Source organism: Phocoena phocoena, chromosome 1 (assembly GCF_963924675.1).
Source record: "Phocoena phocoena chromosome 1, mPhoPho1.1, whole genome shotgun sequence".
In the NCBI taxonomy this organism is placed as follows: Eukaryota; Metazoa; Chordata; class Mammalia; order Artiodactyla; family Phocoenidae; genus Phocoena; species Phocoena phocoena.
This window is the reverse complement of record NC_089219.1, coordinates 131,374,438-131,401,741: the sequence shown is the minus strand read 5'-3', so window position 1 is coordinate 131,401,741 and position 27,304 is coordinate 131,374,438. Positions and strand designations below refer to the sequence as shown.

Sequence of the window (27,304 nt, the reverse complement as noted above, 5' to 3'; positions counted from 1 at the left end):
TTGAAATTTGTTCCGATACATTAGAGTTTAGGGGGAAAAAATCTACACAGCAAAACGCATCCTAATAGTAGAGGTGGGTCTCAAAAAAATGCAACATGCATGTTGCAAGTTTTAATAAATCGTAAGATATCAGATGTAGATTATGGAAACTCAAAACTGCGAATTCTAGAGCTGCAATGCAGATGACAAGTTACCTACAAAGCAGGAGATCCTTCCCAAGGTCTTCAACAGAGGGTCACCTGGCAGCAAATCATGAGCTTGCATTGGCAGGTGCTCCTCTAATGCCCTGAGAATTTGGTTCAACTATCCTTTGGTTGTTCCACTATGGCGTTAGCCTTTGAAAATATTTTTAAATAAAAAATCCAATTTTTCTAGTGGAAAAAAAAAAAAGCTGTCCTGATGGCTTCAGCATTCTTAAAAATCTTACCAAATCTGTCTCCCTAGAATGGCAGTCCACTGAGATATTCTACCCCAGAATATCTGAGTGACAGCCCTGCTAATAAAGAAGACTGCACTTTAACCACCTCTTACCATACCCTCAGCAATCTCCATTTTGTGAAGAAAATAGTCCTTTTTATAATATATATCATGACACACTGAAACAAATGTTTTCTAAGTTTGGTTTCTTGAAGGGAGATTCACTAAAACTCAAAAGTGAGCCTTCTGCCAACTTCTGAATAGTCAATGCTGTCCTGACATTCAGCAACAAGCTTCTAAAATTCTGTGGCATATCTAGATGTTGTACGATTTTGGAAATATCTATAAGAAAAGGGACGGGACTTCCCTGGCGGTCCAGTGGTTAAGACTCCTTACTTCCGCCACAGAGACAGCGGGTTCGATCCCTGGTTGGGGAACTAAAAGATCCTGCATGCCGTGCAGTGTGGCCAAAAAGAAAAAAAAAAAGGGAAAAAACTCACTTCCCTGAGGAAATTTTTGACGAGAGGGACTTTTTTTTTTTTTAAGATTTATTTATTTTTGGCTGCGTCGGGTCTTAGTTGCGGCAGCAGGATCTTCGTTGAGGCATGCGGGGTTTTTTCATTGCGGTGCGCGGGCTTCTCCCTAGTTGTGGTGTGTGTGTTTCCTCTTCTCTAGTTGTGGCGCGCAGGCTCCACGGCACGTGGGCTCTGTAGTTTGTGGCACGTGGGCTCTAGTTGAGGCATGTGAGCTCAGTAGTTGTGACGTGTGGGCTTAGTTGCCCCGCGGCATGTGGGACCTTAGTTCCCTGACCAGGGATCGAACCCACATCCCCTGCATTGTAAGGCGGATTCTCTACCACTGGACCACCAGAGAAGTCCCAGGCCTATTAGTTTTGTGTACACATTTTCTGTTGCACATTCTTCACTATGCCAAGGTCAGGTGACCTCCCTCTATTTCTGTTATCAGATCTGACATCTGCAGAAATTGCTGTGGGTCCCACAGGAAGCTGTATCCAGAGTTTCCCCTCCATGCTAAACAGTAAAGTAGGACTGATTCTGCTCATCAAAATAGAACCAGATCTGAATTCTCCTTTTAAAAGGTTCTCCTTTTAAAAATGGTCTTCTGGGTCTCTATATAGCCAACCTCTATACCTCACTTAAGTAGAAACCATCTTTAACGTTAAAGGAATCTCCAGGAACAGAATACTAAACAGACAGATACTCTAATTCTATCTTTGAGCCCAAATGATAAAACCTTCACCATAATTTGATAAGACTGAGTGGACCATTGTCATTACTGTCTTCTAATCACCTACCAACATCTTTTAATGCCTTATTGATATGAAAACTTCTAATTGCTCTCTAACTTCTATGACATATATGAGAGAAACGAACACTGCAATGTGTGATTAAATCATGAACCAACTAATAACCTGCTCAGAAGGTTCAGCTCTCACGTTAGGGATGAGGCTCTTTCAGAAATAATTTCTCAAAGAACTAGCCAAGGCAGTTGTTCAATTTAAAACAGAACAAAAGAATGTGCCACTTGTGATATGCAGCTTCTGGTTTGACACGAACTCCCTCTGGTCAGAAGGGACCTGGGCCCAGGCTGCAGTGGGAAAGCACTGGTTGTGTCTCTTGTTTTTGTTCCTTGGGAACAGAAAGAACAGGAAGGGCCTGAAAGCAGATAGCAACAGAAAGTGAAATGGAGATGTTGTATCTTTTTTCATTTCTGATCACTGAGAAGTCCTTATTTAAGGAGTCTCAGGGAGGCAAGTTGTCAAAAGAGAAGGCTCTGTCAGAGAGAAAAATGAAGAGCTGCTGGGGGCCAGGAAGCCTGAAGCCAGCGCTAAAATGACATGGGTATGAAATAACTTACCTAATTACCTAATTAGGTTTGTTTGCTTTACATATTGTCTCAAATACAATCTGCTTTCATATTTGTTTAATGTATGCCAATGTTTTGCTATTTTAATTAAAAGATTTGATTTTGAAGAACTGGTAATGGAAAAGTACTGGGCAAACTGGGTGAAGGCAGGGAAGCCTCACGCTAATATCCTTCCTCTCCTCAAAGACTGGAGGGGCAGGACACCTAAACTGCAGGGACAGCTTTTTGATGTGCAGATAAACCCTGCTCAGGCAGAAACTACAAAATTAGATGTTAGGAGGAGACAGCAATTTTTGAGTTAGCAATTCAATGAAATGGCAATTTTTATTCTTTCATCTAGAAAATAAGCTTCAAAAGGCAGAGGGGCCAGGTCTTAACTACTTTTTTAAAAAGAGAAAGGGAGGTATGAAGGGAGGAAATAAAAAGAAGGAATAAATGAAGGGATGTTTTCTTCAGGGATTGATCTAGTAGCTCCATGAGGTACCTAGGTACTCAATAATTTCAGGAGGACCCTAGCAATTGTTCCGGACTAATCTACAAAATGGGTTTTTTGGGTGGTGAAACAATTTTTTTTAATAAAATATTTTTTCTGATCATTAAAGAGTTATAGGGCACGTTATTACTTAACCAAGGGTGGTTAAGTAATTTAAGGTCTCCTTATAAAAGATATATAATTTAAAAAAAGTATGAAGATGAATATAAAAATTAGATTTACTGTTATCACCCAGAGACATCTAGTAGTAACATTTTGATGTATTTCCTTGTAGGCTTTTTTTCCTGTCAATGTATATTCCAGCCTCCTTTCTTTTCCTACGGGATGGCCCTTTGCCAGCATACATTCCTTGCAATTTAGATGCAAACATTATATATAGATAAATTTACTTTAAAAAAATATATTATTATATCATTACCTTCCCATTGTTTTTAAAAACGATTCCAGAAAGATATTTTACAGATATATCTTCACCCTCTCCTTCTATTGGACATATACATTATTTCAATTTTTTATTCTTGTAAGTAACGCTGCAGTAAACAACCTTGTACCTATATTTTTGAGCAAATCTCTACTTTTTTTAGGATGGTTTTCCAAGTCAGAGTATGTACGTCAGTTTCCTCATTTATAAAATGGAAGATAAAATACTTGCTTAATGGAGTCATTAGGAAAATTAAACGAGATAATGCTTATACATTGCTGAATAAAGTGCTCGGTGCATAGTAGGAACTCAGTCAGTATTTAATTTCATTATTGCTCAACCTTTTAAATATACCAAATGTACATTTTAATGTACCAAATACATTTCCCACATAACTTTCAATTTACAACTCTAACTTATTTCACTGCATACCTACTGAGTCTAACTGATTAAAACTTCTGTTCCTTCTAGTTTTATTGAGATATAATTGACATACGTTTTAGGTGCACAACAAAATGATCTGAATTACATACATCATGGAATGATTACAACAGATTTATTGCAAAACTTTTGCATTTAGCTAGCCACCTTAAGAAAACTACTAATGGATAAAACATTCAAAATGGCAGAATCAAGTGTCAGTCAAGGCCATTTGGAAAGCTAATATGGAACCAAAAATTTCATTAGAGTACTGAGTCACACCGTGGTCTTATTGCTACAAAAGTACAACAGCCAAGGTCAGGCTGGGTGTGGCCCTGTTGAATGGGGACCCCTCTACCTTCCCTGGTTCTGACTCCCTTAGTCACGCATTTTTCATACCATCTCTAACAGCCTGCAGAGAGGCTGGAGTTAAAAGGGCAGCCTAACAGCCTGCAGTTAAAAGGGTCATCCCCCTGCCTTCCACCATGGGGGTGCTGCTTCTGCCTTCTACATCCTGTGTCCCAAGCAGCACAGTTTTTGTTTTATTTTCAAACTCCATTTAGTGTTGACGCCTTCAGCTTCCTCCTCTCCCCCTTCAGCACAATTTTCCTTAACAGTGGTTTTATCTCCCATCTTACTGTGGCTAAAACTTCTGAGCTGCAAAATTAGCTGTTTATCTGGGAAAAGGAGTTGTGGCAGGGACCATTTTTAAACATTTAAAAAATTCCTGCAATTCTAAACAACCAATCATATCTATATTATTAACGGATTTGTATTTTAAATATTGTCAATGCATAGCCAGAGCACAGGTAATGCCTCTTTTTTACAGATTCAACCAGCTAAGTCTCAACTTTTCTGACCCTGCACCATTGGGCATATGGGCTTTTTAAAAGTCAGAAAATAGAGTGATGGCTTTAAATTTGTGCAAGATTCCTTCTATATTGCCAATTATTTCCAAAAACACAACCAACGGAAAAACAGTAAGTCCTAAAGCTGTGAGTACTGTTGGAAAGGACAAGGAGGTTAAAGAATTTAAGGGCTTCCTAGCAACAGCTAATGTTTATTGAACACATACTCTTGTAGTGCTTTACCTCATTTAATTCTCACATCATCCCTATGAGGTCAACACTTTTTTAAACCTATGGGCAGGTTAAGAATGGCCCTGGGTCACATGATTAGTGAGTGGTGATGCCAGGATGCACACCCAGGCAGTCTTGGCTCTCAACCGCTAGGATGCCGGTCAATCCAACAACACATATCTCAATGTACATACTTCATATAAAATCCTCACATTTACTGTAGATGAGAAATCTTTTTGGAACAAAAATCTACAGTGCCTACAGATATTAGAGTGGCACTGCATACTCTTGGTGACTGATAGTATCAGGTAATGATGCTGGCAGTCCTTGGTTTAGGAAAAGTAGAGATTAAGAGAAGAGACACCAGAGAAGCATAGAGCTATTTTTTTTTTAAAGTATGCTTCACATGCTGTTTGGAAATGACCGAAACCTATCTCAAAAGCTTGCGTTTTCCACCGTCTCCGGTGAGAACAGCAGTCCCCTCCCACTTACCACCCACCCCTTCACCCATCAGGCAGCTCACTCAGGGTCAAGTACAGAGCAAGCCCTGGTGGGACTGCCCTGAGAGCAACTTGGTCCTTGCCCCGGAGGAGGCTGTCATAGTCTTATTTCCGCCTAGTGAAGGACAGGTTTACCTGATCCAAGTCATTCCGCAAAGCAATTTTGCTGGTTACTAGTTCATGGGCAAGGTCATCATTCTCTTGTTCCAGCCTCATGCTGGCCTCTTGTAATCTCCGGTTCTCCCTCTGCAGAAAAAGAGCAACAACCAGAGGTGGGCATTAGGGCATTAGTGCCTGGAAATACTACCAGAAACAAATGGAACTGGTGAGGAAAAACAAGCAGCAACAACAACAACGAAGTGAACTTTTCAAGGTGTAAAAAGGAGAAGGCGCGAGTGGCACAGGAAGGCAGGATTGCTGTCTGGGAAACAACAGTGAGTTAAGCGAGCAGAGCGGATGCGGAACTCTACCCAGTGAAACTTACAATTGTCCCTTAAGCCCTCCAGACAGGACTTCATCATAAAAACCGTGCCATGAAAAGCAAAATTTCCAAACACACCCCCAATCTTGTGAGGTTTTCATATAGACCTAGAATACAGACACAGGCAAGTCTTTGTTTGAAACATGCACGATAATCCCACCCTTGACCTCAAAGGAAACTGCAAGACACAGTAAGGATGAAATTGGGGAAACCAATAGACATTTCCCTAAATGGTTTTTCCCATATCAGAGTTTAAATTAATTGAGTATATTTAAGATACACGGGTTGGATTTGTTTTGCTATCAACTGACATTTTCATTCCTTGGATATGAATGTATTTACTTTTCTGAACGCCAATTTTTGTGTTAGTAAGAGCAACCGTCCTTATGATAATGTCTCTGAATGTTTGTTTTGCCTTTTTAAAAAACTTCAGATTAAAAGGTTCTGGGTAAAATAAATTGCTGAGTTGTTTTTTGCCCCTTGAACTCCTAGAAAAAAATTTGAAACGGTTATATGATGAAGAAAGCAAGTCACTAATTCTTATGAAGCAAGATCTCCCCCTCACCAGTCATTATGAACTGTGTACATTCACTCTGTTTTCTGAATAGCAATTTAGCGACCTCCCTTCCAAAGTATCAAAAGTGCTGTCTCTGCTATTGTTAGCAGTTAGGGAAGATTCAAAAGAGAGCTGACAGGAAAAACATCAATGTGATAAGACCTTCCTGTTTTTCAGATTTACACTCCTAATGGTGTTTTCTGCAAGGATGGCAAAAACTCAGACAAAGCAGTGGTGTACAACCAGAAGCCAAATCTATGCCCTGGAAGATAGTTATCAGACCATACTGGAGGCAAGGCGGGGAGGGGGGCAGGGAGTGAATTTTATCTTCTGTAGAACCACCTGGAGTTTGTTATATGGAAAGAAGAGCCCTGATTTCTTTTTCTTTTCTTTTTGTTTTTTAAAAAGGGCTAAGAAGCAGATGGTAAGGGCAAAGGCTGAGACTTTCAAGGAGGTAGAGGATCCAAAAACAGGGCCAGCAAAGAAGCCAAAGGACAAACGTGCACTTTGACTACAGCCAGCCAACAGGGTCAATTGCTCCCTTCTCCTTTGTTAAAGGTAGACTGGAACAGTTGGGAACAGTCAAAACATTTTTGAAAAAGAGATCTACTAAAAAAGAAAAAAAAAATCCTAAATACTTCTAAATAAATTAATGATAGAATTCCATACAGTGTTAAAATATAAGTAAAAAATATCTCTCTAATGACAGGAGAAATGCTTATGCTACTTTATAGGGGAAAAAAAGAAATAACTGGAAAATCTCATTTTCATAACAACATAAATAACATTAACTCTGGGTAGTGGATTATTTTAACTGTTGTTTTTGTGCTTTTAAAATGTTTCCAAGTTGTCTACAATGAATATACAATACACGTGTTTAAAAAGTTGTTTAAGAAATAAAAAGCAATTCAGAAGTTCAGTTCCATTGGAAAGGATAAAATGCCAAAATGAGAATTTTTTTAAAGTCTTCTCCTATTAGAAGCTCATATTCTATGTGAAACCCTAATGGATCTTCCTCTGTGACCAAGATACAATGTAACCCCTCACAAAAAAGGACGCCTTGCCAGGAACCCTTTCCCAAGATATACCTGAAAAGACAGTGTACATATTTGTAGGGGCAAATTATACTCATCAAATTCTGTCTGTCTCCTCAATCTACAGAAGTTCTACCCTCCCATAGAAGCATAATAAAAGTGGGAACTAAAATATAAAAATAGCCAGGGTGTCTACAGCTGAATCTTTCAATCTTTGCTGAAGTCATCCAGATTCTAGCAGGGGCTAGAGATTAGTCTTTCGTCCTGATACATCACACTATTACCCCTTTTTACAGAAACAACTTACATGCTTGTTGGAAACAGATTAAAAAAATATGGTTCAAAAACTTTTCCAACAAATTTCCTCCTTGCCAGGAACAAACAGCAATACCAAGCACAGTTTCATCATACCATATTTCACAAGGCAGACTGCTTTAGACAGGGAAGAGATTTTTCTCATTTCTTGATAAATCCCCTCAAAAGAGACCGTGATAAGACTATTCGAATACCTATTCCTAAGTGTCCTATTTTTACTGAAGTTGTACTTAAGTCTCCAAGATGCAAACAGCTCCCTCAACTACTTATTTACACTGCGTTAATTTGGCACAAGCGAAAAATGTTGCAGCTACCAGTTTTTCAGGTTACAGTGATATATGCTTAGAATCAAGTTAAAATAACCTCCAGGTAAAGTCATACAACGCTATGGAAAAGCACTTTGTTCAAAGTACTTAAAAACTGCACCAGGAGCTACTTCACTACTGATTAGAGATACATGTCTGATGGGTTATCTTATATTATATATGAAAGAGGTGTGAGCTTGGTTGAAACCTGACTGGTCACTTCCCATTACCATGACTGTCGCAACTCAAACCTTTCCTCGCAGACACATAGCTAAGGGGGTGGGGTGGATAGGGGAAGACTGGGGAGAAATTAGGTGTGTCTGAGGGTCCCTAAAAAGCAAAATAGCCTAGGGGGCAAGCCTAGTGGCTTTTGCTCTAGCAAGAAGCTTCAGTTCAGTGTGTGCAAAGCAAGCAGCACAGTGGGAAGTGTGCAACTCCTGCTCTGCACTCAGACACGTGGGAAAGCAAGCTCTGGGGCCAAAAATGCAGTATCGTCCTCCAAAGTATGAACCTGGGGGCGGGGCAAGGTGGAGATTTTCTATGAAGAAGAACCCGCCCACGCTTACCAAGGGTTAAAGAGAGACAACATGACTTGGCTGTCTTTTCCAGCCTTTCCCAGGGAGCCAAAACTGTTTTTAGAACTGACTGAAGAAAAAGTCTGCCTTTATACTAGAATAAAGAAGACAGTTTAGCTTTGGGAAAGGTTGGAATCTTGCTTGGTTCGTTCTGAAATGTTGGCAAGGACGGCCCACCCGAGAAAGACGTGAAGTGGCCCCATAACCTCAGCCAGTGCAGAGATACTCACATGCCGTAAGTCTGCACAAGCGGATGTGCTGAACGTTCAGAGCCCATAAACAACACAGGCAAATCGCTTCCCTTGCCTTTCGGAAAAGGCTACAGGAGACAATGCTTACATAACCCTTAAAATTCACAGCACACTGTTTGAAACCTCCTCCATGTCACACAATTAACAACATTCGAACAAACAGCAGACAACAACTTTCCTCATTAGTTCCCTCCCCTCTTGCATAGGAGATGTGCGGCTGGGAAAGTTGGGTTAGTAACTTTGGGGAGGAGGATACTGCATTTTTCAGAGAGACAGACGCTGATATTACAGACATACATAGACAAAAAACTTACCTCCTGAAAAGCCATAGACCAACTACCGTTTTCAATCATAGGTACAAAGACAATTGAAAAAAAAAAGAATATCCAATGAAATTGCACACCTACTAATACAATTAGGAAATGGCAATAACAAAAACAGACGCTTGTTAATGCTATTTTGCTCTTCTGTTTTTCCTTAGAGTGTCATTTACTCTAAGTTCTCTCCAGGACAGCTAACATTTGATGCAAGAAAGTATACTTGAGGCAGCCAATGGGCAAAGTCTCAACTCAGGAAGACTGATACACTAAACTCCGCCCTCTCCACGCTGTTATTTGCAGTTTGCATGACTGATGAAAACGCTGTCTGTGGAACTATTTGCAACTACGGTGTGAGTTGTTTACACTGTTATTAGAGCTGGGTGGAAGGAACTTCCTTATGTGACAAAGTCAGAAACATTGCAAAATATTTCATCTTCAGGCAACAGAATGAAATTGCTGGGCAGGGGAATGCAAAAGAAAAATGGATCTCAGCTCTCCTCTGTGTCTGGGGGTTGGAGTTTGGGTGAAGCAGTATAAGGAATGGTGAATGTGATTTTTTCCAAGATGAGAAACCAGAGAAATGTGAACTGGCAATCAGAAGAAAATAAACTCAGCCTTAAAGGAAAAAATGATGGGGCAGGAGGCAGCTTTATGACTCTAGCTCAGTATTTTGGGTGTGCTGTCTGCTGCTATAATGAATTCTTGGCACAGACTTTTAAAGACATTTAAGGGTCAGGAGAAAATATTTTCCTAAAAGACCCAGTGTAATTTTATTAGCAACAACACACTCAACTCTCACATCTTTTCTTCTGGATGCCTCTTTCAAAAGAGTTGACAGTCATCATCTTCAAATTTCATCAAACAGGTTTTTGACATTCAAAGACAAATGCCTATAGATGAACTGTTTAAATGTCTACATTATCTGTAGATGAAATTTGAGAAAGAAAATCTGGATGTCTCAAATCATTTTATGCTCCTACTTTACCCAGCATATCCAGTTTTATCTTTCTGGTGGAAATTTAAACAATTTTAAATGCCAAACTAAAGAGAAAATCTTGTCAGTACGAACTAACTGGCAGTTGGCAAACGAGACTGCATTTCTCATAGCACTTAAAAACAATCTTAGATTACTCTTTAGCATAGGGGTCAGCAAACTTTTAATGTAAATGCCCAGACAGTAAATATTTTAGGCTTTGCAGGCCATATGGTCTTTGTTGCAGCTACTCAACTCCATCATTGTTGTGCAAAAGCAGTTATAGATAATAAGCATGTGGCTGTGTTCCAATAAAACTTTATTTACAAAAACAGGCAGTGGGCCAGATTTGGCCCACCGGCCGTATGGTTTGCAAATCCCTGTACTACTCTAGCATACAAATCAAATTTTTGAAAAGCAAATGGGTTACAGATGACGTAGAAACATAGGAGTGTGATGTAATTTTCTCCGTCAGACTCCTTTAACAGGAAACAAGACATACTAAAAACTGAAGAAAATTTTTGGAGAATTCTGAAGATCATTGATAAATATACCAAGAGATTCTTAATATGCATAACATTTATGCCTCTCCTGTTAAGTATAACTCAATCAGCAGACAAGCATCATCAGAAACCACCTGCTCCTTCTTAGCTAAGTGGCTCGAGAAGCATCAAGAGAACTTAGGCTTGCCTTCTCCACAATCCTATAACAGTGAGTTCATCGAGTTACCCACGTGCAAAAGGAAAGAGTGGCAGCCTTTTGAAGTTTATCGTTAAGTTGTCAGAGGCAGATAGAAATCATCCTCTTGACTATCACTGTTCATTAAAAGCACATGATTTCATAACAAATATTTCCAAAAGCCAGCAATATCTCTGATGTGAAAAATAAGAAGTTTATTTTCATTGGAAGAAAAATACTTTTCAAAGATGGATTCACTTATCTTGACTTCTCTGAGTAAGGAAGGGTCCAATACAGTAAAAAAAAAAAAAAAAAAAAAAAGGTGGGGGTCTTCTTTTTCCACGTATGTTTAGCATAAACTTCTTCACTTATCAAGTTAAAAACAAAATGTGACAATTGTTCTAAATTATTTCCTTAGATATGTAAGGATAGCAAATACTACAAGTTAAGCTTTATTTAGAAAATCTTGTTTGTACTGTTTGTACTATTTATAATTAAATAGCTTAATTTTAAATCACATGCAGGGATGACTGCTCTACAAAAATTAGTACGGGCAAGAAAAACCTTCTGTGAACTTACAGGAATCATTTTCTTTCTATTTGAATTACATTTTGATAAAAAATGTACTATGTCTAACCTCAAGAAAGACGTTAAACATTCTAGATTTAATTATACTGAACATAGATAAGATTCTTCAATTAGAAATTATGTATTTATAATACTGTCCCCCAAACCCAAGAGAGTTTAAGCATTCCTGATTCTTTCTAGGATTTGCCCATCTAGAACAGGTAATAACATAACCTTCATTACACGTTGGGAGATTCACCGAATTTAATTAATTAGCTGTGCTTTTTGAAGGCTTAACCCACATTTGTACAAGTAGTTCTTTAATTAAACAAGAAAAGCATGTCATCTTCTAAAGACAGATGAAGACTGTAGTTCTCTAAAATTGCCATCAATAGATTACATCATTAGAAAACTAACTTCCCCCAAATGAAAACAATTCATCACCTTAAAATAGCAAATGATATTTTAATTTCTGAAGTTGATAGCTGCTTTTTAGGGGCTTGGCTACTAATTTTTAAAATGACTAAAACAGCTGCACATATCCATGAACGTTTGTTTTCTGGGGATTTGTATGAAGATAAAAGTATACATGATGGGGCTTCCCTGGTGGCGCAGTGGTTGGGAGCCCGCCTGCCGATGCAGGGGACATGCGTTCGTGCCCCGGTCCGGGAGGATCCCACGTGCCGCGGAGCGGCTAGGCCCACGAGCTATGGCCGCTGGGCCTGCGCGTCCGGAGCCTGTGCTCCGCAACGGGAGAGGCCCCAACGGTGAGAGGCCCGCATACCGCAAAAAAAAAAAAAAAAAAAAAAAAAAAAAAAAAGTATACATGATGTACTTCTACAGACAAACCTTCATCCTGCATTTCACTTCACTTGAAATCTATAAATAAATTTACAAACCAAAATATCAGAGCAGATAAATACCACTACACAAATCGGGCCAGGTCAAACTTAAGAAGGACAATAAAAGGGGCTTAGAATAAATACTGTATATTCTTCTTCCCATAAAGTTTCCTTTCTGTGTCTTGGAATCTAGTCAGGAAGATAAACAGAAAGAGTACACCAAAGGCTATAAGCAGTCATTATAGAGCTCACTGGTTTCAAATACAAACTGATGTCAACACCAGGTAGCACAGGCAGTGTATGTATATATATATATATATGCATTATCTATTTATATGTTTATGTCTGTGTGCATGTATGTATGTATGCGTATATACTACATATATATATATATACACACGTATGTATATATACATAAAAATGAATGCATCACCCACTTATGTTGGCCTTTGCCTTATAAATATAAGTACACATAAGATCTATAGTCATTGATTAGCTCCAGTTCTGACAGGAGGTCTCCCTCCCACAAGTATGGCTTGTGCACAGGTACCTCTGGTGTGATTGAGGTTTACGAAAAAAAGATGGCAGGCAGATGCCAATTCTCTTCAGACATCTTGCTTGGATTTTTTTTTTCTTTTGAGATATAATTCACATACCATAAAATTCATCTTTTTAAAATATACAAATTAGTGGTTTTACTACATTCTCAAAGTTGTACAACTGTCACCACGATCAAATTCCAGAACATTTTCATTGTGCTTAGGGTTCTAAAATTTAAATTTATACCAACACCATTTCATCAAGTGTTAGATACAGGTGAGCACAGTGACATAACCTCAGAAGTAGATGTTTGCATATATCATAAAAATAGACACAAAACACATGTTTAGATAGCTACAGCAAGAATGTGACTACTGAGAGCTATCCTCTTTTTGTACCCTACCATGCCCAAGAAAAACAGTATAAAGCTGAAAAAATCTCTTGGAATATCTTAAGGTATGACATTTCTGGCCTTCTTTTTTTTTTTTTTAACTGACACAATCTTCCTAACTCCCTTGCCGTATGGCAAGCTAGAGGATAAACAAGTCATTTTAAACACTATGGATCCTAACGGTTGAGGAGGGGTTGTCAGTGAACTGGTATAAGTTCTGACTCAATGCCTTCAAAGATCTTCCCAAGTTATTCTTGAGAATTTTTGGGTTCCCAGTCCAAGAACTATGAGTTATAAAGTGCTTATTCCCAGGGCACAGATCTTATTCTTGACAGGATTAAATTTATAAGTTGCTAAAATGTATCTCCTAAGACACCTTCCTACTTTAATGAATACAACTGTAATTAGCTTCTTAAACTAGATAGTGAATATCTGAAAGAACAAATCTGTTGATGGTTGGACACTATGTTGTCAAGTGTCACCTTGAAAATGTAATTATAATGTGAGGACTATAACTTTACCAAGTTTATCTCCAGTACAAATTTCTAGACATTATTAAAAGTGGGACTTCCCTGGTGGCGCAGCGGTTGAGAGTCTGCCTGCAGATGCAGGGGACGCGGGTTTGTGCCCTGGTCTGGGAAGATCCCACATACCGCGGAGCGGCTGGGCCCGTGAGCCATGGCCGCTGAGCCTGCATCCAGAGCCTGTGCTCCGCAACGGGAGAGGCCACAACAGTGAGAGGCCCGCGTACCGCAAAAAAAAAAAAAAAAAAAAAGTGTATAGAAACATTAGTTGGATGATGTATTGACAAGCTATTACAATAACACAAAAGAAATAGCTATAGAGGGTGTCTGATATGCATAAAAAGAGCATTCAAGCTTAAAAGTAGTACCTGTTTGCAAAACAAAGACCAAAAATAAGTTTAATTCTACTTTGACCCCTCAGTAAAAACTGTACACATCAATAGTATATGTGTGATAATTACTTTTTAAGAAATAATATGCATTGTACTATTTATTTATACATAGCTGCTTTGACACAAAAAGGATATAAGAAATAATAAGTTCAGTTCCAGGCTGATTTTAAATACACCATTTTAGTCTTTCATTTCCCTCTCTTCTATTTTCAAGTATCCTTCCTAGGTTTTACTCATAACAATGGCAGCAATAAGAAAATTAGAATGACGCAAGCAGTAGGAGAGCTTCACTTTGGATCCTTAATAATATTTTATAATTACTACTTCAAGCCTTTCTAAAGCAGCAATGCTACATAAGCTGCATTAAAACTGGTTTTACTGAGGGGTGGAAATTAACTTCCAACTTTATCTATGAGCACCTTATATGGTAATAGTTATCTGCCATAGCAATATGTGGGATTTTATTATCAGCTGGTTTTATAAACAAGGGCAGTAACACACTGATGTTAGATTATTAGGTAGCAATACTCGAGAGAAACAGGAGAAAGATAATCAAGGGACTGGTGGAGCAGACACAAATAAGGTGATATTATTCTAGTAATAACTGGGTAATTAGAGGCAGTGGACCTAATAAGGCTAATCACAACCATTTATTGAACACCAACTATGTGCTGGGTACTTAACATATAAAATCCCTCATCCTCACAACAATCTTTCAAGGAAATGTGTATACTATATGTTTTACAGATGAGGAAGAGGCTCAATAATTAGTCCAAGATGCTGAACAACGGCATAGGGATTAAAACCCCCAACTTGGACTCCAAATTCTGTCTCCTTTTCCAGAAATTCAGGTTTTTAACTCAGATCTGACTACAAAATCCATACACTCCTTCCACCATTCCCCTATGTGAACCTCCAATGCTATTCAATTCAGCAACGGAGACGAGATATACTGTGTAACTGCAGCTGCCTGTGTCCAGCTTTCTGACCACATGGAGGCAACTCTAGTTATACAAGCAGAAGTCATCCCACAGTGGGTGGTTTAATTAATAATGTCATTGCAGTACTTTTTGGCATTGCTGGTGCTCAATGTATGAATACAATATTCTCTTGTCCTAATGTACTGATGTGGAGAGGGAGGGAATCATTCTGTATCTGTAGTGATCTGGAGAATTAAAACATGTTGAAGAGAGACACGAATTTTTCCGTTGGAAAAAAAATAAGTTTGAAATCAGTACTTCCCCAACATTGTATCATGGAAACACTGTTGCTAATTACCATTGAGGAGATCTTTATGACTGGCTCCCATTTTTTAAAATACTACAATTAACTACGATATTAAACTGAAATCATCTTGATTCTTGAACTGCATACTGTAATGAAATGTCACTGTTACTCATAAATTTGTTTGTGGAAATAAATGTTGCAACAAACACCATGACTGTGCTCAGTATAGCTCTGTGGTTTTTATTTTTCCTTTCGAGTGAGTTTGTATTTTGAACATTGGCTACAGACAGAGGTAAGTCTGAAACATTCTTGTGCCAGTCTTGGAGCAGTTCGCCTTCTAAAAGTCTTTGTGGATGTGACTGTGCACAGCTAAAACCGTACTTTGCCATTTTCCTTTTTTCTCATTTTTGAAAGTAGTCGATAGCCACTTTCTCTCTTTCTTTTTCCCTCTCTTTCTCTCAGCTTCTTATGAAGACTCCCAGTATAAATGCAACGGGTGAAGTTACCTACAAATATACAAACTGAAAGAAAAGAAATATTATGGTTGGCCACTCAGGAGTCTCCTGAGATGAAAACATACCTGGACATTGAGCATGGTCAGAGAGTCTACATCAACCAAGAAGGAACAGAGGGAACAAACTTTCCACAGCTGCTACTTTAGGGGAAAGAAGGCACTTGGCTCTGACAGGCGACCCCTGTCTCCCATACCTTGTATCTATCCATTGGGTCTTCCTGCTGCAGCTGACTCTCTCGCATTGCCTGGTATTCTTTCTCATATTTCTTTAGCTTCTTGGTCGGTACCTGCAGGGATTAGAGGACAATCATGTTAGTCAAGGAGATCATTTAGGAAACCATTTTCTGATGTGTTTCCCAATGAAGTCTCTGACATTCTAAAGGAGCACCCCAGACTCAATGTAGGGGGAAAATCTAGATTCTAGAACAGGGTCTGCAAACTTTTTCTGTAAAGGTCCAGATAGCATATATTTTAGGCTTTGCGGGCCACACAATCTAGGTCACAATTCCACTGTTGTTATTGCACAAAAGCTGCCATGGGTAATAAACAAACAAATGAGTATGGCTGTGTTCCAATAAAACTTTATTTACCAAAATGCGCTGTAGTCTGTTCTGCAACATTGCTGATATAGCATCACTTTTTCTTGTTAATGTATTTAACAGTGGTGTTAATTCTGTTAACTAACTTTCTTTAAGTAAAATTCACTCTCCCAACATGTTAAAAGTGAGAATTATTATTTTATAAAAATAAAATATTGAGCAACACACAAAAAATTTAATGGAGCTAATAATATATCAGAGAGAAAACAGATTCTAAAATTGGTAGGCAAATTTCTATTTCATAATGGTTGTCAGGAGAATTAAATGACAAAGTATCTAAAATAATGCCTGGTTCATTGAATTTTTTAAAACTGTGTTTTCAGGAAATATTCAAAAAAATCCATTTTAATCTATTACATGTTATACATAACAGACTAAGTCTACCCTTAGGCTTTTCTTGGACAATCAAAATTATATAATTCCTTTAGACATCAAAATCTTTCCTTAACGTTTAGGTCCTAACGTAAATGACTTGAAATGAAGAATAAATTTATCGAAATTTTAAAAAAGATCAGTGCATTATTTGGCTAATTACTGGGGACTCAGTGAAGGCAAAGACCATGTACTGATGCCCCTCAGCATCCATTATGATGCCTAACAATGTAATTGGCCCCTAGGAGGCCCTCAACAGATTGTTTCTTGTCGACTTCAAAACATGGTATTTAGAAAACATGTAAGCATGTGAGAGAGAGAGAGCAAGAGAGAATGGAAAGCACCAATGAAAATAAAATTATCTTATGGTTTTCTGGGATGGGGATAGTTTCAATTCTCTTAAATCTGGCCACAGAATTTGTTAAATAAAACGCAAAGACACCAGGTGTCATTCCCCAGCTTATTCTAATTACTTTGTTCTTCCCATCCAGGAGCACTGTGAGTACTGGAATTATCTGCTTCTCACCACAACTGGGAAGTTGCACACAGTCCAAACCTGTCAGGTAGTGTAAATCATTCAATTACCACATGATGACAGTATTCACCTGGCTGATGGGGAACCGCCTACCCAATGAGACTAGAAGAAAGAACATTTTCCAGCATGTCACTGAATTGCAAAACCACTGCTGAATATTGGCATGAGAAACTCTAACCCTTTACTACTCCATCTCCAGAGACCTTTAACAGTATGCTGTGACCAACGAGAGTGCAAGAGAAAGAAAAACACCACCTGCCAACTGTGTGGCCTCAAGATCATCGATAAACAACAAGGAAAATATACATGATCAAGTGCTAACAAAACAGCAACCACGTTATTTTTCTTGACTTTGAGAGGGGCAATTTCCTCTAGTTTTCTTTTCTCTGTATTAATCATATACTCTGAAAACCAAAACCAGACTCTCAAGACCAAGTGGCAAATCACTGGCACTGAAGTAGCCCTGGAGCTGAGGAGAAAAGGGAAGAAGTCCCAGAGTTTTAAGCAGTGACAGGGGTTTCCTGTGGATCTCTAGAAGGAGGGGTCAAGGGAGAAGTGAGAGGATTTGTGTAGAGGCATTGTGAGGAGGGAGCCTACTCCAGCAGCCACTTAACACAAAATGAGAAGGAAGTACAATATGTTAATATTTTTGTAGCTGAATACTGGTACCACTGGGTATCAGGCTGAACATCAGTCTTATGTGGAAGTATTTTCCGCATAGTTCTAAAACGGATCCATTCAGCAATAAGTGAATTACATGTTACAAGCTTGTCTCTAGAGAATTTCTTCTAAAACTGTATTTTTAAAATTGGAACTATTACTGAGGATTTTTTTTTAATATGTAAAAGAGTGTCCTTTTAAAAGTCAATCTTGTTATGTTAAGAGGTTCATTTCAAAGTGAAATTTAAAAAAAAAGCATGAAACGCCCCTCAATAAGCTAATCCTTTCCCATCTGGCTGAGATTCTAGGATGTTTGGCTTCATCTTGTTCAGGGAAACAGAGCAGGTTCCCAGAACAATATGTTGCTAGGAAACCTTCCAAGCTTATTTATCTTATGCTGTGGGGTGATATTGAGCATCCACCTGTGATTGGCACAAAGTAAAAGGGGAAAAAAGGTGGAGGAGGAAGGAGAGCTGATATGAAACTCCCGTGGTTTATGAGATAAAGAAAACAGACTGTTACAGTTTTCAAAACTATATTTCAGGACAAAATTGATTTAATTTTAGGTAATATAATATTGAGCTTGAATTTTTTCTTATCAAAGAAAGGAATTTTAAAAACCTCTGTAGTATGTAGTTTTAATTAAAAAAACATAAAGTCATTAAGAATTATTAGAATTTAAACAACCTACTATCTCAAGAGCAGTATAGGTATCTCTCCCCTTAAATTAAATAAATTTTATGTAAGTGTGTACTTGAAGAATGAGATGTATAGGGAAGAGGGGACTTCCCTGGTGGTCTAGTGGTTAGGACTCTGAGCTTCCACTGCAGGGGACATGGCTAGATCCTTGGTCAAGGAACTAAGACCCCACATGCCTTGCAGCGTGGCCAAAAACAAAACAAAACAGAACAAAATAGGGGAGGATCTGCGTAGGTTATATGCAAGTACTATGCAATATATAAGGGACTTAAGTATCCGTGGAGTTTGGTATTTGCGGGCGGGTCCTGGAACCAATTCCCTGTGGATGCCAAGGGATGACTGTAATTACTAATTTGCATTACTCTTTCTAAAGGTTAATCATGCAGGCCTCAGTTGGAGATGCAGGAGGGGAAGACTGAATAAGAATACAGTAGTTATTGCAGTACATATTGCAGGTACTGCAAATGTTTCACATTTGAGATTATTTGCAACCTGGAGACACAACCCACTCCCTACCTCCCAACTCACTCTTCCATGGTTCATCTTCATCCAGATGCTCAAGCCAGAAACCCAGCAGTCACCTTTGACCTCTCCCCCCATCAGTGATCATGAAGTAAGTCACTAGATTCTATAGTGTATGCCTCCAAATATATCTCTAGCATGTCTTCTTCTTTTGAACCTCACTGGCACTGCCCTAGTTCAAGTCATAATCACCTCTCACCACTGCAATAACCTCCAAGCTGGTCTCCCTGTGTCCATGCTTGCTCTACTCCCAAAGGTAGTCAACTTTTTTTTCAGGATGCAAATCTGATGTCATTCCCTTTCCTAAATTTTTCAATTGCCTCTTGTGCTTAGGATAAAGAGAAAAATACTTGACATAGTTCTGCTGGTGCTATAGGATCTGGTCTCTATCTACCTCTCTCCCTCACTTTCTATGCCTATATTTCACAAAAGTGGGGTTCACCCATCCCAAGGGGTACATAAAAGGATCCAAAACATGGAAAAGGCAAAAGGCAATTATTAAAAATTTCAGTTCTACTTCTTTTTTTCAACCTCAACTTTTTTTTTTTTTTTGTGGTACACGGGCCTCTCACTGTTGTGGCCTCTCCCGATGCGGAGCACAGGCTCCGGATGCGCAGGCCCAGCGGCCATGGCTCACGGGCCCAGCCGCTCAGCGGCATGTGGGATCTTCCCGGACCGGGACACGAACCCGTGTTCCCTGCATCAGCAGGCGGACTCTCAACCACTGCGCCACCAGGGAAGCCCCTAACCTCAACTTTTAAAAATGTCTATACTTGTGCCTATTTTATCAAAGTACATGTACATAATTTACTTTTAAATGAATATTCATATACTGGAGATATATGCTTAAATTCCTTTTACTGACAGGAATGCACGATCAAAAGAGTTTAGAGACGACCAGTCTCTACTCCAGCCACACTGGACTTCTTTCAGTTCCTTTGACGCATCCTACTCTGTCCTGTCTCAGGATTTCGAGCCTGCTGTTGCTCCTGCTGGGACGGATCTAGCACGTTCACCTCAAGATTCTAATTCAAAAGGTCTGAGGTATGGTCAGGCACCTCTGTTTTTATAAATTGCCTGCTCCTCAGGCAATACACTGTCCATTTGAAAACCACTGGATGAAAACATCAAGTGCTGGAAAGGGAAGAGTGACAGACAGGCTAGAGAGGCTTTCATGAACTGGCCTGAGAACATAATCATCGGTTTCTAAGGGAATACCCATCCTGAGTTTCAAACAACCAATTATTAAATAAACTTTAGGAGAGAATAAATTTGTTAAGATTAGGAAGAGTCTCAGGAAAAACATATTTTTAATGTTCTAAAATATTTCAAGAATCTATTATATAAGCAGTTTGGATATAAGGACAAAATCAAGTTTGAAATAAGGGAAAACCCATACGCTTCAAGAACAATTATTTAAAAAATAGAGTTACTTCTCAATATTATATGTAGGGTGATTTAGGGGTTAAACAGGCTTAGTTTATACTTGAAATCTTGCTCTGTCAAATACTAGATATGTAATTATAGAAGCAATTCATTTAAACCTCTTAATCAGGGGACTTCCCTGGTGGTCCAGAGGTTAGGACTCTGCACTCTCAATGCCGAAGGTCAGGGAACTAACATCCCAAAAGCCGCGTGGCAGGGCCAAAAAATAAAAAATAAAATAAAATATCATGCAATAAACCTCTTAATCAGAGCTTCAATTATTTACTTTTTAAAATGGGGGTGTAACACAAATAACAACTACCACGTCCATCTCCTTTTATTAAAAGCATACAGCATGCCATGGCACTGGGCTAAACACTTAACATATTTTATATTACTTAAGCCTTACGAAGTTGAACTGGGTTTACTATGCCCATTCAATAAATTGAGTACACTGAGAAAGATTAAGTGACATGCACAGGGACCACGGTAATGACTGACCCAACAGGCCTTTTTGACACCAAAGGTAAAGCCTTAATTGCAGTATGTTACATGCCTGTCATCCACCCAGCACACAGAGCTCTCAAACCCAAGACCTTGCTCAGCCTCATCAGTCGCCTGCTGCAACTAACTGAGCAAATCAACTGCAAGATGATACAGATACTTTATTTTAACACCTGACTGGGAGATGATGAACCTAGGATATCTGCTATCTTACCTGGCATAAAGCAGGAGCTCAGAAATATATACACCTCCTCCCTGAACTTTCTGGGCAAACTAGAACAAAAAAGGGAAGGTCAAATAGACCCTAAGGTGATTGAACCAGGCGTTTAACTCTGGGAGAAGCCTGCTTAAAATTCCATAAAGTCTCAAGAGGGGGCAGATTGAAATGATATATTTTCCTTCTCTCCCAGGCTTCTGAAAAAAGTATTGAGGCATAAACAATCCAGGAGATTTACAGCTTAAAGCAAATTACCTTAAGGTGCTGGAATCAGTCAGAGCTTAGATGGAACATTTTTTGAGGCCTACAGCTTCATTGAGAATGCCCTTCTCTGGGTATTGTTTCTCATATTTATTTCTTTCTGTTGCACCTGCTTCATGTACTGATTTGTACAAAAAAAAAAAAAAAGATGGGTTCTTTTTTTTTCACCCACGTGCAGCAGTTGCAACTGGGTCACAACTATTCCTTCTGTTGGTTTTTAAGGCTTTTTCTCAAATTTTTTTATACTTGAAGGAGAAAAAAAGCCATTTTACCTGTTTTTAAGCAATACAAATCCTTATCTCACTATGCTGGTTAACTTCCATTTCAGGCTGAATTATGAAAATTCTGTTTTCTCTTTGGAATGATTAAAAAGCAATGATATCTTAAGTTGGTATACCATACTGGATGCTTTTATTTTCCTTTGGTGGGAGGTGCTCAAAATCCACTGTAATATCTCATGTAAAATTCCACTTCTGAATGAGTTTTCTTATTAGAAATGTATTGCTTAAAATGTTTATTATAGTTTTGGAAAATAACAGAATGATTACCAAGTGCTAAAAATTAAGACTGTAAGATGGTATGTAATACACTAAATCTGGTTACATGTTGAATGGTATTGGTCTGATTCCAGGGAGTAGATTAACCAGATGTAGTCCCCAAACTGGGCCACAGAAAGCTGATACAGCTATGCATTCAGAGCAAGCTAATTAAGCTTATTTAAAACTAGACAATGAGACAGAGGGGAAGAATGATAGGGGAGCTAAGTAGGACACTGTTTTTTATCACCATCAAATGCTATGTTCATTAGAATAATGCTGGCCTTTGCACTGAGGATGCTGAGAAACCTGAAGCTGTACTTTCATGTCAGTTTCTACTGGCAATTAGATCAACAGTAAATATATATACTATTGCGGAAAATATTCACAGTAGAGAGAAGGCTATAGATATTTATGCTATAAGAAATTTAATTCAAGACTAATATGCCAAACAGCAGCTGTATAAAACAGTCTGAGTGCTTCCGTCTTCAGAGAGATTCACCTTTACCATACCAGACTATCTGAAAAGGAAAGCAGTGGGGAAGAAAGAGAAATGGGGAAACTTTTCTGTATTCACCTATCTTTGAGATACTACCTTAAAGGTAGTAAGTCAAACTGGTTAGAAGTTAGCAGCAGCAGTATTAAACTGCATGATGATTGCACTGCCATTTTTATACACCAACTTTTTAACATGGGAAGAAAAACTCATCCCTCCTTTGCATTTTTAAAAATCACCCATTCACTCACTCATTCCACAAATACGTATTGATTATATACAGTGTAGCAGGCATAGCCATCCAGGAACAAATGCACAGTGTGTCCCCTCAAGGAGCTCAGTCTGGTGGGGAGGAAGTCTTTGAAGAAATGATCACACAATTGAAATAAATACTGCACTTACATAAGGTGAATGCTCTTCGGGAGAAGTAAAGGTGGAGGGATAACAGTGCACAGGTTCTAATTTTGACTGCTTCTCTGAGGAATGACAACGAAGCTGAGTCCTGAAGAGTAAGTTAGCCAGTGAAGAGTAGGGGGGGAGAGTGTTCCCAGCAGAGGGCACGATGGGCACAAGATGGGAAAGAGGAAGACCAGCTACATCATTTGCCAGGACCAACACAAAATGATAATCAAGGCCCCTTGTCCAAAAAGTGAGAATTTCAAGGTGACAGTAGAGAGTTAAACCAAATGCAGTCCCGCAGGTCACATGCCCATGAAGCTGGCTGGAGGGACTGAAGGTCAGCTGGAGCACAGTGAGGAGAGAAAAGGCTGGCTGAGGCTGAAGAGGTATGAGAGGTACACAAGCACCAGCCCAAGGTACAGGGCCTCCAGGGACCAACCTCACAGACCAACCTACTATTGTCTGCTTCATCGTTCCACAAATAGTTACTAAAGAGCTATTGTGTAAGCCAGGCTGTTATGCAAGCACTCTTCTGTGTGCTAAGAGGAAGACAAAGAAGACAGTCTTTGCTTTTAAGCAGCTTACAAATAATTGCATTATTTAGGGTAGAATGCGATAAGTTCCACAAGAGAGTATAAGCACCAATTTGTGGGAGATTCAAGGCATGAAGATTACTCATTTGAGGTAGAGTATGCAAACACACAGACAGAAGGACTTCAAATGGACTGAAATTAGCATTCTGCCTTTAGAGCAATGATTTGGCCGTATCACTGTAGAAACAGCAAACACACCGAGCACTGCCTTATATACCAGGCACTGGACGCTATATGCTTTACACGTATTAATATATTTTAGCCTCACACCTATGAGGTAGGTGCTATTAATTTTCCTCACTTTACAGAGGGGAAACAGAGAGCCAAAAAGGGTAAATAACTTGCCCAAGGTCACAGAGCTAGCAAGGTGGGGATTCATTCCAATCCAGGCAGTCCAGATCCAAAGTCCTTGCTTGCTTTGGACTACTATATGATACTACCATTTTTACAAACATTGTTTTATTTTGCTTTTGAAAGTCTCTGTTATTCTTGTGCCTTTTTTATTTCTTCTCCCTTATCTTCTGTTGTTACTTTAACCTTTTTATGTACTTGATTAGCTATATATACTGCCTCAAATTGGCTAAGAGATACAGAACAACAAAAATAATTTTCCTAAAGATTTTTCCATCATCATCCTCTAGAGCCGGAGCTGGCAGAAACAGCAATATGAGATACACTTGAGTACGGATTTCTGAAGATGACACAGACAATGCTACTTTCCTCTGCTACTGATGACAGTCCCAATGTATCTTTGTACCGATGGCCAACTAGAGCTGAGGTAGTTATAGACAATTACTACTGACTCCTTGAGAACTCTGAATGCTGAATTAGCGGAACTCTGGGAACCCACACATTGGCTCCCAGTGCCCCCATGACCCAATGCTGGATCTGTTCCTTACAGAATTGGGAAGTGCATGTATGTGCTCATTCATTCAACAAATATCTACTATGTACAAGGCACTATGCCGGATGCCATGTGGGATACAAAGATAGCTATGACACAATCCTTTCATCAAGAAACTTACAATACACTACAGACTTTCATTTATGCCATCATTGAAATATGAGCCTCATACTGTTATGGCTTAGAGGAGAATATTTTCACAAATCTACAAGGAAATTTAGGACAGACTTTAAAATGGAGTTAGCATGCAAACAAGCATTGTCCTGGAGGGAGCTGTTGCTATTGACCATGCAAGTGTCAGGAGTTTTCTTTTCATCTTCGTCTTCTTCTCCTTTTTTTTTTGGTAGACATCAGTAGCCTCCAAGGATTGGAGATAACCATGGCCATACATCTCCTCCCCACTACCTTTCTACCAGGCAGGAAGCATCGTTTGTTAGCTGAGAGTCGACAAGCCCAGCGTATTTGGCTGCAGGTTTCAGACTGCTAGCTTACCAGAATCTTACATGCAATCCATGTAAGGCTAGAAGGCCTATATAGCATTTCTAGCCAATCCAATTAAAAATTATTTGACATCCTTTATGCTAATTAGAAAACCCTTCAGTGTAGAGTTAAATATAAGTAGGTTGAATTTATAGCAGTTATCTCCTGATTAGGGTCTTTCCAATGCTAACCAACTACCCCTGGACTGTGTATTCCCATATCAGGGTGCTTCAAATATTAATCAAGTCCAAGGTGTAGACTAAAACTAACACATATTATATCACACTGTGTAGGTTTTAATGTAAAATACAGAGAGTATAACAGTAGGGTAGGACTGTAAGAGCTACAGAGAGGGGCAAGATAAGGAGGGAACAGCTCATTATGGCTTATTTCTTTCCCCATTCCATAAAGGAAGCTGAAGTGCTGTAAGCAAAGGCATGGGTCTAAAAACATGGGCCTACAAACTGTGCTACACAGCTATGTTCGTCTGGGTGAGGAGCTAGGTGCCTGGTGTATGGCACCTGCAGAGCACGCTGGAAAGAATACCCTGGAGCCAGGTCATTAGAAGATCTAGGTTGTTGCCAAACTGATGAAAGTGTAAACCTATTTTGGTAGTTGCTAGTTCAGTGACCATATTTTCTAAAATAAAAAGCAGGCACATGGGCTTAACAGATGTTTGCACCCATTCTGGATATGAGAAGCAATCTGGAATATGAAAGAAAATAAAATACTAAAATTTTAAATTGTTTCGGTAGCTTACAGGACTTAGAAGGTAGAATATTTGACATTAGAACTATCTTTTCAAAAAAGTCTTGTCCCTGGACTTCCCTGGTGGAGCAGTGGTTAAGAATCCGCCTGCCAATGCAGGGGACACAGGTTCGCACCCTGATCCAGGAAGATCCCACATACCGCGGAGCAAGTAAGCCCACGAGCCACAACTACTGAGCCCACGTGCCTAGAGCCCGTGCTCTGCAACAAGAGAAGCCACCACAATGAGAAGCCTGCACACTGCAACGAAGAGTAGCCCCCGCTCGCTGCAACTAGAGAAAGCCCACATGCAGCAACGAAGACCCAACGCAGCCATAAATAAATAGATAGATAGATAGTATTTAAAAAAAAATAGTCTTGTCCCAGTTATGATAAGAAGTCACTGAGGTTTTTAAAATAGGGCAACAGAAAGATCCTAACTGTGCTGGTAATAATGTTCATTGGAAATGGTATACATGCTAAACTAGAAAGGGGGATAAAGAAAAGGAGGAAGGTGGCAACTGAAAGAATATTTATAAAGTTATGAAAATAGTTCAGGAGAAAATAGTTCAGGAGAAAATTTGTTAAGAAGGTGGCAATACAGGAATTCCCTGGCTGTCCAGTGGTTAGGACTCCACACTTTCACTGCTGAGGGCCCATGTTTGATCCCTAGTTGGGGAACTAAAATCCCACAAGCCATGTGGTGAGGCCGAAAAAAAAAATTTTTTTTAAACAATAAAATTTAAAAGAATAAAAGAAAGCAACGGTAGAAATGGAAAGGAAGGACCATTGAAACCAATAAAAGAGAGGTCTTCTAAAGCAAATCTTCCCTGGTCATTTTGGTTAGGCCAGGTCATCCCTCCCCTCCTAAAACTTCTTTAGAATTAGTCTATTCCACTTTTAATAATCGCATATGGCTGTAATGAGTTTTTCCTGGGTTTGAACTTTCTTAACCCAATTAGGATGTCTTATGGCAAAAAAAAGAACCCTGCCTTATTTAAAATTGGTATCTACTGCTTTAATCGAACACAAAGCTGAATACTCAGTAGATGCCTAATGCAGATTTGTTCAGTTAAGTATATTCTTAATGTCTCAAGGTTCAAAGGGATTTTGTGAAGTAGTTTAAATATTGGAATAAAAAAGACAGATAAAGACTATGCCCATGTATTTTCCTCGAGTATGGGTATTACAGGAGATATGTGATGACAGAGAGTTGATAAGTGGAAACACATAGAAATCCACTTAACATAGGATATTTTTGTTACCTAAATGAGAAGATTGTGATAACCAATTAAAAATGGCAGTTTTCCTTGATATGTTTGACAGAGCCAATAATTACCTCTGCTCTGTGGGGCAATTTCTAAAGTAGTGAATAACAATGAGACTATTTGAGGAGACTTTTTATGCTATGCAATTGGATGCTGTTTCCTAAATTGAAATTCATTTCTTTAATCTTGGGCGGAAAGACATAAGTAAAAACATCACGCATACTAAATGCTTAAAACACGAAGGACAGCTATATAGACATATACCTGACAATCAACAAGAGTATGTCTAGGACAATTCTCACTTTGAAAAAAAGGTAATATCAAACTAACTTTCTAAAAGTTAATTTAATCATTTTTGAGGGGAAGTAGATCAAATAAAAATATA

General features: G+C 38.9%; 1 protein-coding gene across 7 annotated transcripts in view; it reads right to left on the bottom strand.

Moving 5' to 3' along the window:
- RABGAP1L (RAB GTPase activating protein 1 like) overlaps positions 1-27,304 on the bottom strand; it is a 619,828-nt gene that overhangs the window by 11,318 nt on the left and 581,206 nt on the right. For 6 of the 7 annotated variants that reach the window (XM_065882769.1, XM_065882778.1, XM_065882786.1 and 3 more), the window contains 2 exons: positions 15,897-15,989; positions 5,353-5,463 (listed from right to left, as the gene is read on the bottom strand). In XM_065882769.1, coding sequence (XP_065738841.1) covers positions 5,353-5,463; positions 15,897-15,989 — 204 coding nt within the window. Of the gene's footprint in view, positions 1-5,352; positions 5,464-9,048; positions 9,284-15,896; positions 15,990-27,304 lie in introns of those variants that run through there. The other variant, XM_065882809.1, reaches the window with a different exon arrangement.